The 13,342-nt window shown below is 42.0% G+C and overlaps 1 protein-coding gene across 10 annotated transcripts in view; it reads left to right on the forward strand.

Moving 5' to 3' along the window:
- tenm3 (teneurin transmembrane protein 3) overlaps positions 1 to 13,342 on the forward strand; it is a 404,606-nt gene that overhangs the window by 354,000 nt on the left and 37,264 nt on the right. For all 10 annotated transcript variants that reach the window (XM_088372494.1, XM_088372486.1, XM_088372491.1 and 7 more), the window contains 2 exons: positions 1,413 to 1,582; positions 2,149 to 2,275. In XM_088372494.1, coding sequence (XP_088228620.1) covers positions 1,413 to 1,582; positions 2,149 to 2,275 — 297 coding nt within the window. The remainder of the gene's footprint in view (positions 1 to 1,412; positions 1,583 to 2,148; positions 2,276 to 13,342) is intronic.

Here is a 13,342-nt window from a genome sequence, read left to right on the forward strand (position 1 = left end):
GAAAATTACGGTAATATAAAGAGTGTATCTTTGGAACCAACAGGACAAATATTACAACTCTAGAAAGTGGACATCCAAAGAAAAACCTGCATTCAGGTTAAAATAATGTTAAATGTTAAAAGAGTTACACTGAAATTGTGATAGGTATTATATTTGTGCTACCTTAAAATACAACAGAAACTCATTGTTGCTCTGATGAACTCACACCACTCTTAGAGTCTCAGAGTCATTACATTACTGTGCAATAACATCCCGCTTTCCACACCTTTTTTGTCTACACTGTTTGTACTATGTGTCCTCTCTGCATCCATTGCAGCCTGGTCATCCTAGAAGAGGGACCCTCCCATCTGTGGTCTCTTCTCAAGGTTTCTCATTTCCCCTAGCTGGAGTTTTGAGTTTTTCCCTGCCCTCTTGGGAGTTTAAGATCAGTTTAAGATCAGGGGATGTTTGAGAATATCTTTCATTTTTCACATGTCCTGAGTGTTGTTGTGAGTCACCTAAATGTTGAACAGAGGCTGTGATTTACCGAAGTCAAATTCCTTGTTTGGCACGCTCAAACATGGCGAATAAAAAACTCTTGAATCTTGAATCTTAATACTACTGCTACAGCTGCAAAGCTCACAACAGTAAATATTGGCAGAAGCCAGCGCAACAGTCATAGTCCTTCAAAGGCTTCTCCATGCATTGGGTACATTTACTATATCACTATAATCATGTCCAGCAGTTTTACATTGCTTACATGTAAACCAAAGATGGTAATAAAAAAGTTTGGACCAGTCGTTGTTGTGCATGTGCCTCATGTTTCTTCTTTCTTCTTGGACAATTTTGTAATCTATCTGTCCATGTTTTTAGCATTTGACATTTAACAGTATATATCTGTTTCTGATATACCAGTGAGCAACCTGATATTGTGTCACTGTTCCAAAAGAGTAAATCAAATGGACCATATCATTTAGTAATTTCCCAAGTATTTTCTTTTAGAATTTTTGCCACCTGAAGATGAGATCTACAGTTGTGGGACGATTTTTGGTCAAGATTAATCAGTGTCTTGTCTCGACTGCATGTGTACACTTCAACAGAGGTGGGCATTGTCTGTCCATCCCTGAGTTTCCTGTGATGATAAGTGAAAATGGGACGTATGTCATTACGGTTTGTGGGAACAAAAGGTACAGAACTTAGTTGTATTTCTATTATTTATTTGGTTGCATGTCAGCTGTGCGATGTGTGTGACGTGGTACCGTTAAGTCTGTGCTCTAAAGTGTTTGGCTGACTTGGACTGGGTGAAATACTCGCAGAAACTCAAGGACTCAGGGCATCCCACCTCTGCACTTTAACATTAACAAATTCACCACTACTGGGTAACTGCCTTGATTTCCTTGTAAGATGTGAACATATCTCTCTTTCATTCAAAGGTGAATGGAAGGAACCTATTGTCTGTAGATTACGATCGCACTTTACGAACAGAGAAGATTTATGATGATCACCGGAAGTTCCTTCTGAAGATCATTTATGACACCCAAGGGCATCCGACGCTCTGGGTTCCAAGCAGCAAGTTACTCGCTGTTAACCTGACATACTCCAGGTAATCATCTGTGTCCTGAGGAATTTACACAAATTTGTTTGATCAGGATTGTTATGTAATTCTATGTATTCAGTGTCAAATCACTTATTATAGGCCACCTTACACACGGAGTACTTTTGGGACCCTAGTTATTAGAGTTTAGAGATACACCAGAGGGAGAGAGAAAGCAATGTGTAAACCTGAATTGTTTTCTTCCCGTCTTTTGTTAAATTCTAACACAGTTACAATTCTATGTTTGAATGGCAATTATGTTACATTCAAACACAATTATGTTTTTTTAGTTACGTGGCGCTTTTTGTTTTCTTCCCATTCCTATCTTGTCACATTCTAACTAGGGCTATCAGTTTAACGCGTTAATTAAATGAATTAACATCTACAAACTATTGCTCAACAAGGTAGACAATGTCAGGGAGTGATTAATCAACATCTATTTTAGCTGTGGTCTAATTTTAAAAAAGGAAGATAACGACTTAAAGTAATGTAGTACAAGGTAGCCATCTAAGTTGCAATTTTTAAACACTCATATTAATGTGATTTGACTAGTGTGGTTTTCTGTGTGTGTCCAGTACTGGGCAGGTAACTGGCTTGCAAAGGGGTCCAACCATAGAGAAATGGGAGTATGACAGTCAAGGAAGGATAATTTCCAGAGTATTTGCTGATGGAAAGACATGGAGCTACACCTATTTAGATAAGGTAAAGGAGAGCTACAGTTTATACACAGTTACTATGGATAAATTGTTACACTTTTATTGCTGCATTTTACGACTAACTTTTGGCAGCATCATACGATATCAAATTAAGTCCGACTGCTTATTTATACCCATATCCATGTGCAGCAACTCTACCAACTCAAGGAGAAAGAGAGAAGCCCACATGCATCTTTCTTTCAGTGAAGTACAAAGACTGATGTGTCTGCAGAGACATGATAAAAAGATAAATGACACACTCACACACACATACACACACCTACACACACACACACACACACATACACACACAAGCAAACTGACTTAAAAGGTTAGTTCTGTGTTCCTTCCTTGCACAAAGCAAGGTTATCACTGTAAATTTGCAAGCAAATAGGAAGCACCATTAACTGAAGACTGTTCCCTTGTGGAGGGTGTTAAGTGGGAAACAAGGGAAACAAACTGTGTGAAAGTTGCTCTTCATAATTGACAGACCTCTCATGGCTCACAGTTAGCTTATGAGAAGGTCTTTATTGGTTCAGTTTAAAAATAAAAAAACTACACAAGAAAAGCTTCTTTAGATTCTCACAAAAAGACATTTCATACTAAGAAGTTGGGCTGTTTGATCATTATGACTGCTTTATTACAGTGTTACAGATAGCTAGGATTGTTTTTGATTCGCAAAGGGGGAAGTTCACGGAAGCACCTCTTCCAGTCATACAGTCACTCACAAGTCAAAGAGCACAGTGGCAGAATAAGTGGCTGCTTTATTCTCTCTTTGATCCAATTCATATCGTGTCAAAATTACTTACTCAATCCGCCTGATATTGTCATCGCTTCTCTTTTAATGAAATGTCAACATACTTCGATGTGTGGGTGACGGACGGCAAATCGACCCCTTTGGCTACCCAACAAAATGTCTGATGTAAATTAACGTAACGTAACCCTGTATGAGCCACTAGAAGGACTCTTGTGCATTCCATGCATTGCACAATAAAACTCTCAATGAATTTGAACACCGGGGGGGTTAACAGGAAGCAAACAGTTTTTGCAAACAAAATACCAGTGTTTTGTTAGCTTTATGTTATATGTTATTTACCGTGTTGATTGCTAAGGAAACTAAACCTGCAAATATTCTTCAGAGCTTCACCAACCAAACTCTGTTTTTCTTTCGTATTTTCAAGTGCAAGGCACATGTCCTAACACTCCGTATATCAGCCCCGGGAAGTGACTACATAGGGCAGGGGTGTCAAACATATTTTTGTTGTGGGCCGCATCATAGTCATGGTTTCCTTCGAAGGGCCATTGAAACTGCCAACCCAAATAAATGTCTGAATGTCTCAAATTATATATAGTGCACGGTACTCGACAAACTAGTGAATGGCTAGATGAATAACTAGTTTTTAAAACTGAGACTAAGAAAAACTGTTAACATATTTTAAAAATATGAATGTAATAAAAATTGCTAGCAATAGAGCTATTTTTTAAAAGTGAAAAGAATTTGTCATTTTAATGTTGACATGAATTTGATGCACAATCTGTCTTCGCAGGCCACATAAAATGATATCTGGCCCCCGGGCCTTGAGTTTGACACATGTGACATAGGGTTTAGTCACTTAAGACCCCTTCAGCTGCCTCACAACATGCCTTTCCAAAAAAACAACACTTTCTATACAACACGCTTTCGGTTTCCGATTCCCAAATTCTAGACCCCAAAGTCCGCGTAAAATCGAGATTTAGGTGTATATTCTACGGATGTGAATGTGAACCACTAATTGCTGCCTTACAGAAAAAAAATAGTTTTACAGACTTAGGGGAGTACAGTGTTCCCTTGCTATATCATGGTTCACCTCTCGTGACCTTGCTGTTTCGCTGATTAGGCGTGTCAATGTTTATTTATTTATTTATTTATTTATTTATTTATTTATTTATTTATTTATTTATTTATTAGAATAACCAAGATGGCGGCGCGCTCAGACGCTGCGGCTCACGGCTCTCCCCTTCAGTGTTTGTTTTTTTGCGTTTTCTATGTGTCTATTTGTGGACTTTTTGTATTTTTGCTTCGGCGGCACAGCACTACAGCCGACAGGACCTCGTAGACATTGGCTATCGACATAAGACCGCAGTCTCGAGGGAATTTCAATACAGCCAAAACATCCCGGACGAACTAGCAAGACCGCCGGACTCTCCGTGGATTGTTGTGGGACTGGAAAGCGTCGCAGGCGGAGGAGGGAGAGGAAGCAGAAGCGAGGCCGCAGGTCCGGCCTCCTGCTAAGGCCAACCGCACAAGCCACCCCTCCCGAGCCTGTATCTCACCAACGACAGATCCCTCACCCACAAGATGGAAGATCTGGAACTACAGATTGCGGGAAATCGCTATGTTCGTGACTGCTGCGCTCTCATTATCACAGAGACCTGGCTGAATCTGAAGATCCCCGATGCTAGCGTGCAGCTAGCAGGTCGTTCGCTACACCGCTGGGATCGGACTGTGGACTCCCGCAAAAAAAGAGGTGGGGGGCTCTGTATCTACGTGCATGAGGACTGGTGCAACAACAGCAGCATCAAAACGAGGCACTGCTCCACCGATATTGAGTACATGTCTGTTAGATGTCGGCCCTTTTTTCTACCGAGAGAGGTAACAGTGGTGATCATCACCGCTGTTTACATCCCGCCGAATGTTAACACTAGCGCGGCGCTCTCTCTCCTGCTGAACACCGTCAATGAACAGCAGCGGGCCTACCCCGATGGTGTTCACATAATAGTAGGAGACTTTAATAGGAACAATCTGAAGACTGTACTCCCACAGTTTCACCAGCACGTTAAGTGCCCAACAAGAGGGGAAAGGACTTTGGACCATGTGTACTCCCAACATCAAGCATGGGTACAGAGCCATGCCCCTCCCCCACCTCGGACAGTCAGACCATTTCTCCTTGGTACTCATCCCCGCATACACTCCTCTCAGACACAGATCCAGGCCCACCATAAGGACTGTAACAACATGGCCTGAAAATGCACTCGGTCAACTCCAGGACTGCCTTGAAAACACGGACTGGGACCTATTTCACCACCAAGACCTGGCCATGTTCACGGAGTCAGTCCTGGACTACATCAAATTCTGCATGAGAACCGTGTGTGTGGACAAAACCATTCGGGTCTTTCCCAACCAGAAACCCTGGATGACCAGCCAGGTCCGCTCACTCCTCAGGGCCCGTGACTCTGCCTTCTGGTCAGGCGACAGAGCCCTTTACAGCTTAACTCGGGCTGAACTGAAGAAAGGAATTAAAAAAGCCAAAGCGGAGTACATGAGGAAGATGAAGTCTCACCTCGCCAGCAACAGACCACGGGAGGTGTTGTTAGGGTTTTCCAGGTTATCTTTATCATAGGATTATGTTGGAATGCAACAGGTAATAAATACCTTACCTTGTCCTCATTATCGCAAGGTCGTAAAACATCCCCTGAGATGTTTAGACTAGAGGACAAGGGCTTTCTATTCATCCCACTCATACCCCCACTCTGTTTCTCTTAATAAATATCCTCTTGCAGGAAGGAGAGTCCAGAGCTCTATTCGAACATCGCTGCACGCACAGCGACGAATGGACTCTCCACCTGCAGGTGTCCAAAAGGACTTACTTGTCTCCCGTGTGGTTCTTGCAAAATAAGTTGGAGTGAACAAATCTCTAACAGTGTGGCAAGACATCCAGACCATCACCAATTTCAGGAGCTGTGCGATGACGTCAGACCCAAGTGAGTCGCTGGCAGAGGAGCTCAACTGCTTCTTTGCCCGCTTTGAATCACCACAGCCTCACTCACCTGCTGTAGCCCTCCCCCCACCCCCATCCACACCAGATCCCAGCACCCCTCCACTCACTGTAAAGGAACAGGAGGTGAGGCGTGTGCTCCAGGCAGTAAACCCCAGAAAGGCTCCTGGTCCAGATGGAGTACCTGCCAAAGTGCTCAGAGCCTGCGCCCACCAGGTGTCCCCGATTTTCTGCAGGATCTTTAACCTCTCACTGGCACAAGCAGTCATTCCTACCTGCCTGAAGTCAGCCACAATAATCCCGATACCAAAAAAATCACCCCCAACCAGCCTCAACAACTGTTGCCCTCACCCCAGTAATAATGAAGTGCTTCAAGAGACTGGTTCTCCAACACATCAAGGACTGCCCCCACACTCGACCCCCGTCAGTTTGCATACCGGACAAACAGATCCACGGAGGACGCCATCACCATAGCTCTGCATGCTGTGTTGAGACACCTGGAACAGCAGCAGAGCTATGCGAGAATGCACTTTGTGAACTACAGCTCGGCTTTCAATACCATTTCATCCTAAACGTTCTGGTCACGAAGCTGGACACTCTGGGCCTCCCTCCTCTCACTTGCACCTGGATCAAAGACTTCTTGACTAACAGGCCCCAGACGGTGAGACTTGGCCCCCACCTTTCCTCTACACGCACACTGAGCACTGGTTCACCACAAGCCTGCGTGCTGAGCCCTCTCCTCTACTGTCTTCATACCCATGACCGCAGTCCGGCCCACGGCAACAACATGATTTGCTGATGACACCACAGTGGTTGGGCTGATCTCGAATGGTGACAAGATAGCCTATAGGGAGGAGGCCCAGAAGCTCACGAACTAGTGCTCTGCAAATAACCTGGTTCTGAACACCAAGAAAACAAAGGAGATCATCGTGGACTTCAGAAGGGAAAAAAGAGATCCCCTCCCTATGCATCAACAGCGAGATTGTGGAGAGGGTCCACGACATCAGATTCCTGGGAGTCCAGATCTCTGATGACCTCTCCTGGACACGCAACACCTCAGCTGTCATCAAGAAGGCTCAGCAGCGTCTACACTTCTTAAGAGTCCTCAGGAAGAGCAGTATGGATCGGAAGCTTCTGCTCGCCTTCTACCATTCCTCCATTGAGAGCCTGCTGACGTACTGCCTCACCACCTGGTACGGGAGCTGCACTGCTGCAGATAGAGGGAGGCCACAGAGGACAGTCAAAGCAGCGCAAAGGATCATCGACTGCCCTCTCCCCTCCCTGACGGACATATACAACACCCGATTCGTCAGCAGAGCTCATAACATCATCAAAGACAACACACATCCCGCCTCCCAGCTGTTTGAACTGCTTCCTTCTGGGAGGCGCTACAGAGGCATTCGAACAAGGACTACCAGACTGAAAAACAGTTTCTTCCCAAGAGCCATCACCGCTCTGAACTCTGAGAGAAAACACCAGCTATAATACAACACCGACACTCCTTTAAAACTATGTGCAATAACTATTTACTCTTTATTATTTACTTTCTGTACAAACCTCATTCATGTCAATACATATAACCCCACATTGAACATACTGTAAATAAGATTTTTTAACCTTCATTCTTAGACTAATAGCTATACTGTAAATAAGATATTTTATACTTTTTTAAATTGTGTATGTTTGCACTAGGAAGGGAGCAGCTATCCGAATTTCGTTGTACAACTAAGTTGTAAAATGACAATAAAGGGCATTCTATTCTGTTCTATTTATTTATTTGGCGGTGAAGGAATGGTATAAGACAAATCGAGTGCACTTTATAGTTTTTTTATCAACACCATTCATCATTTTGCATTTAAAAAATATAATCCATTTACCAGAGGTGGGCATTTTACCTAAGTTTGCCGGTCCATCATTGACATCCATCAGCGGCCTGGGCACCAGTCTGTCATTGTCAGTTTGTCATTTGTTTCAGGTTGAACGAAAGTGTAATTGTCAGTCTCAGTCTTCCATTACTATTTCAAGCGGTTTCGTCATTGCTTCGGCCCGTCAATCAATCGTCAACACACAAAAAAAGAGATAGACAAAGTGGCTGGGGAGAGTGAACTCTGGGCTTCCCTGCTTAGGCTTATTCCCCAGTAACCCAACCCTGCATAAGAGGGAATTGGTGGCTAATTGGTACTACATTATTGGTACAAAAATAAATGCTGCCCTTTTTGCCTGTCATATGTTGATGTTGTTAAAATTATCCCCTGCCATCATGAAAAGGGGAAAAAACAAATTCAATTGTTTTTATTATAAAGTCATTTTCCTTTTAATTTCAGTAGTTTTGTATCATTTTGAACCAAAATCGCAGAATTTTTATAGTTATGTTAAAACCGAAGACGATACGCTCGGGGGACCCAACTTCCTGCCTTGCCTCCTCTGACCGCACGTCCCTGGTTGAGACACCACTGAGAAGCACAAACAGCACTGTGAACCTGTGAAAGTTCATATATTATGCAGAGAAGTAACTAGGAGTACAGTAATCCCTCATCAGTTTGTGCGTCACCTTTTGCGGCTTCAGTATTTCGTGGGTTTTTACAGGGGTACCAGCCGTACTCCGTTGCGAGCTCGACAATATGCATGCCTTCCCTATGCTCTTTTAAGATATCGAGTTTCATAGCGATAGTCTCAGGGGACATACTGTGCTGACACTGCTAATGCTCTGAGACGAACAGGGAATGGCAGAGCAAAGGAAAAAAGGCGGGAGTAGGCGTGGCTGGTTTGTCAGTTCGGAAGTCAAAAATTGGTTTGTAAGTAGTAGATGCAAAGAATAGTACAGGTACCACTGGACATAAATATACCGTTTCTATTTCATGGATTTTCGATTATTGCGGGTGGTTCTAGTGGTTATGGAACGCAATTCACGAGATAAAAGAGGGATCACTGTATAATATACAGTGGGGCAAAAAATTTGTCAGCCACCAATTGTGCAAGTTCTCCATGCAAGATCTCACCCCGTGGGGTCAAAATGACCACAAGAACAGTGAACAAAAATCCCAGAGAAACACGGAGGGACCTAGTGAATGAGAGAGAGCTGGGACCAAAGTAATAAAGACTACCATCTAGTGCAGGGGTGGGCAAACGTTTTGACTTGTGGGCCGAATTGGGTTCTAAATTTTGGCCGGGAGACCGAACCAGGAGCAGATGGATTTAGTGTTTGTGTGAATATAAACGACATGTAAAGGTCATTGCATGAAAGCTTTTGGCCTTCAGTAGGTAGTAAAGTGCGGATATTCAAAAAAAGCTTTTTGAGAACGAATGCATTTATTAACAGCATTAAAAAAAATATTTCACCAAAAAACTACTATCAGTGATTCTCATTAAATACGGCACTGTTATTATGAATAACAGTTTCCATCACTTCAGCGCCTGCAAGTAAGATTTGTGAAAGATGTTTATCTAATGAGGCGAAATCACATCAAACGTCAAACATTTTGACCAAATACATCATCTTGAAGAATCAGTGAAGGAATACATCTAAATAAAGAATTCAAAACAGCAACACGGTGACGGATATCTGAAAATCAGGGCAGAGCTTTAACTCACAAACACCTGGTAACAGAGGTGAAGAATCGGGAAACACTTCCTTAAAGTCGGCCTTAAGAACTTTAAAAGTTAAGATTAGTCGCAAACTGGTGGTCCATCAATGTCCTTGAGCATCCTGCATTGTTTGAAAATGAGAATGGTCGCTAGTTTCAATATGTCAAATCCTGCACTTATCAAAAGTAAGCGACCGGCTGTCCGTTTAAAGGGTCAAAATTCTCCTTTACCCCTGCTGCTGTAACCCAGCCCTCATGGGGAGACGAGAGTTAAACCAGCCGGAATTCAGGAAATATTCGTCCGAGTGCTGACCACCTCTAAGAAATCAACTCTGAAGGAGTCAATTTAATCTTTTCAGTACGCCAATCCCTCTCAAGTCAAGCGACGCTCGTGTCGGGTAACTAAGGTCGAGACACAGCGTCAGAACGACCGTGTTCCTTCTCCTGGCGGCTATTTTCCTGTGATTTGGAGCTTTTCTTAAATCTCGGATATATCTAGGGGTCTTTGTTAAGAAAACAGGTTATTTTACACTTCCGCACACTTGCGCATAGCTGAGTTTAAGATAACTATTTCGAACCAGATCTGACAATTCCTGATGTCAAGGATTAAAGCTGTCTTCACTTTAAAAAGAACTGAACTGTTTACAGTATGACTATGATAGAGAAACAAAAGAGATTTAAAATATAAAAGACCATAATAATCATTAATCGAAATTAAATGATTATAAAGTAGAAATTTAATGAACAAGTAAGAAAAAGAGTTACAAGTCTCAATTGTTCGAACAAACAACAATAATTCCACTCACCAATCTCAATAAACAAAACTATTAAGTCTCGAAGTTCTCTCGATTGCAACTCTCAAAAAATATAGCAAAAATAGGAAAAAGACATAAGGTATAAAATGCTATTTTCATGTTTTCCCATTATAAATAATGGAAAAAAAATTAATCTGTTCCAAGCAAAAAAAAAACCTTTTTTAAAGCATTTTTTCATTATTTTGCACCATAAACTGCATAAATAAATGAGTAGGTAATGTATAAATAAATAATATAAATAATCTGAGTTAATGGAGTAGGCTAGGCTGGGGAATGTATTGCTGTATCTGTAGCAACCCGCTTGTGTGTTTCATTCTAATGGTAAAAGATATCTTTTTAAATTGTGAGGGCAAAAAAAAAGCACATCAAAACATTTTTTTTTATTTTTACCAATGAAAGACAACATTTCAAAGATCATGTGAAAGAAAACAGTAGAAACATTTTCTTAATTTCAAAAAACAAAAAAAATGCAGAAATTCTAATGAAAGATAACATACAGTATACGTACTGTATCAAAGTTTGTGTGGCCGTTGTTTGGTAAGCACAACTCGCAACATCACTTCCTTGAAGAGCGTCTTTGTTTTTGTTTTTCAGAATCGAGTTTATTGTCGATTTTGCCATGCAAAACCCCCGCGCCAACTCTGACACACGCACACTGGACTCATATTTTGCGATTAATTCTTTTTTAAATTCAATCGTTTTGCGCACTACTTTCCTCTTTTCGCCATGATCAACTTTACTGCTCCCACTTACTTCCTTTGGAGGCATGATTAGAGTTGATGCAATCTTCAGATTAATATAATAACGAACGGAGTCAGTTGGCATGCGGGTCCTCTTGGCTCATCTTGCGAGGTTCGACAACCGAAATTTCGTCCGACATCTGAAGCAAAAAAATCTGGATTTTTTTGTTCGAACGTCCCAGTTCGAAAATCGAGGCTCCACTTTGTGTGTGTGTGTGTGTGTGTGTGTGTGTGTGTGTGTGTGTGTGTGTGCGTGCGTGCGTGCGTGCGTGCGTGCGTGCGTGCGTGCGTGCGTGCGTGCGTGCGTGTGTGCGTGTGTGCGTGTGTGCGCGTGTGTGCGTGTGTGTGTGTGTGTGTGTGTGTGTGTGTGTGTGTGTGTGTATGTATGTATGTATGTATGTATGTGTATATATATATATATATATATACATACATACACACATATACATACATACATACATACATACACATAGATACATACATACATACATACATACATACATATATATATATACACTACCATTCAAAAGTTTGGGGTCACATTGAAATTTCCTTATTTTTGAAGGAAAAGCACTGTACTTTTCAATGAAGATAATTTTAAACTAGTCTTAACTTTAAAGAAATACACTCTACACATTGCTAATGTGGTAAATGACTATTCTAGCTGCAAATGTCTGGTTTTTGGTGCAATATCCACATAGGTGTATAGAGGCCTATTTCCAGCAACTATCACTCCAGTGTTCTAATGGTACAATGTGTTTGCTCATTGGCTCAGAAGGCTAACTAATGATTAGAAAACCCTTGTGCAATCATGTTCACACATCTGAAAACAGTTTCAGATGTACAGTTTCGTTACAGAAGCTACAAAACTGACCTTCCTGTGAGCAGATTGAGTTTCTGGAGCATCACATTTGTGTGGTCAATTAAACGCTCAAAATGGCCAGAAAAAGAGAACTTTCATCTGAAACTGGACAGTCTATTCTTGTTCTTAGAAATGAAGGCTATTCCATGCGAGAAATTGCTAAGAAATTGAAGATTTCCTACAACGGTGTGTACTACTCCCTTCAGAGGACAGCATAAACGGGCTCTAAGCATAGTCGAAAAAGAAGTGGGAGGCCGCGTTGCACAACTGAGCAAGAAGATAAGTACATTAGAGTCTCTAGTTTGAGAAACAGACGCCTCACAGGTCCCCAACTTTCCTCTTCATTAAATAGTACCCGCAAAACACCAGTGTCAACATCTACAGTGAAGAGGCGGCTGCGGGATTCTGGGCTTCAGGGCAGAGTGGCAAAGAAAAAGCCATATCTGACACTGGGCAACGAAAGAAAAAGATTAAGATGGGCAAAAGAACAGACATTGGACAGAGGAAGACTGGAAAAAAGTGTTGTGGACGGATGAATCCAAGTTTGAGGTGTTTGGATCACAAAGAAGAACGTTTGTGAGACGCAGAACAAATGAAAAGATGCTGGAAGAATGCCTGACGCCATCTGTTAAGCATGGAGGAGGTAATGTGATGGTCTGGGGTTGCCTTGGTGCTGGTAAAGTGGGAGATTTGTACAGGGTAAAAGGGATTCTGAATAAGGAAGGCTATCACTCCATTTTGCAACGCCATGCCATACCCAGTGGACAGCACTTGATTGGAGCCAATTTCATCCTACAACAGGACAATGAGCCCAAACACACCTCCAAATTGTGCGAGAACTATTTAGAGAAGAAGCAGGCAGCTGGTATTCTATCAGTAATGGAGTGGCCAGCGCAGTCACCAGATCTGAACCCCATTGAGCTGTTGTGGGAGCAGCTTGACCGTATGGTACGCAAGAAGTGCCCATCCTACCAATCCAACTTGTGGGAGCTGCTTCTGGAAGCGTGGGGTGCAATTTCTCCAGATTACCTCAACAAATTAACAGCTAGAATGCCAAAGGTCTGCAATGCCGTGATTGCTGCAAATGGAGGATTCTTTGACGAAAAAAAATCTTATTTCAAATACAAATCATTATTTCTAACCTTGTCAATGTCTTGACTCTATTTTCTATTCATTTCACAACGTTTGGTGGTGAATAACTGTTATTTTCATGGAAAACACAAAATTGTTTGGGTGACCCCAATATTTATTTATTTTTTAAAGGTCATTTAAGGTATGTTGTCCATACCCCTACTTGCCGTACTGTGGATATGTTACA

This window comes from Syngnathus floridae, chromosome 4 (genome assembly GCF_059516105.1).
Source record: "Syngnathus floridae isolate MCC-2025c chromosome 4, RoL_Sflo_1.0, whole genome shotgun sequence".
Classification (NCBI taxonomy): Eukaryota; Metazoa; Chordata; class Actinopteri; order Syngnathiformes; family Syngnathidae; genus Syngnathus; species Syngnathus floridae.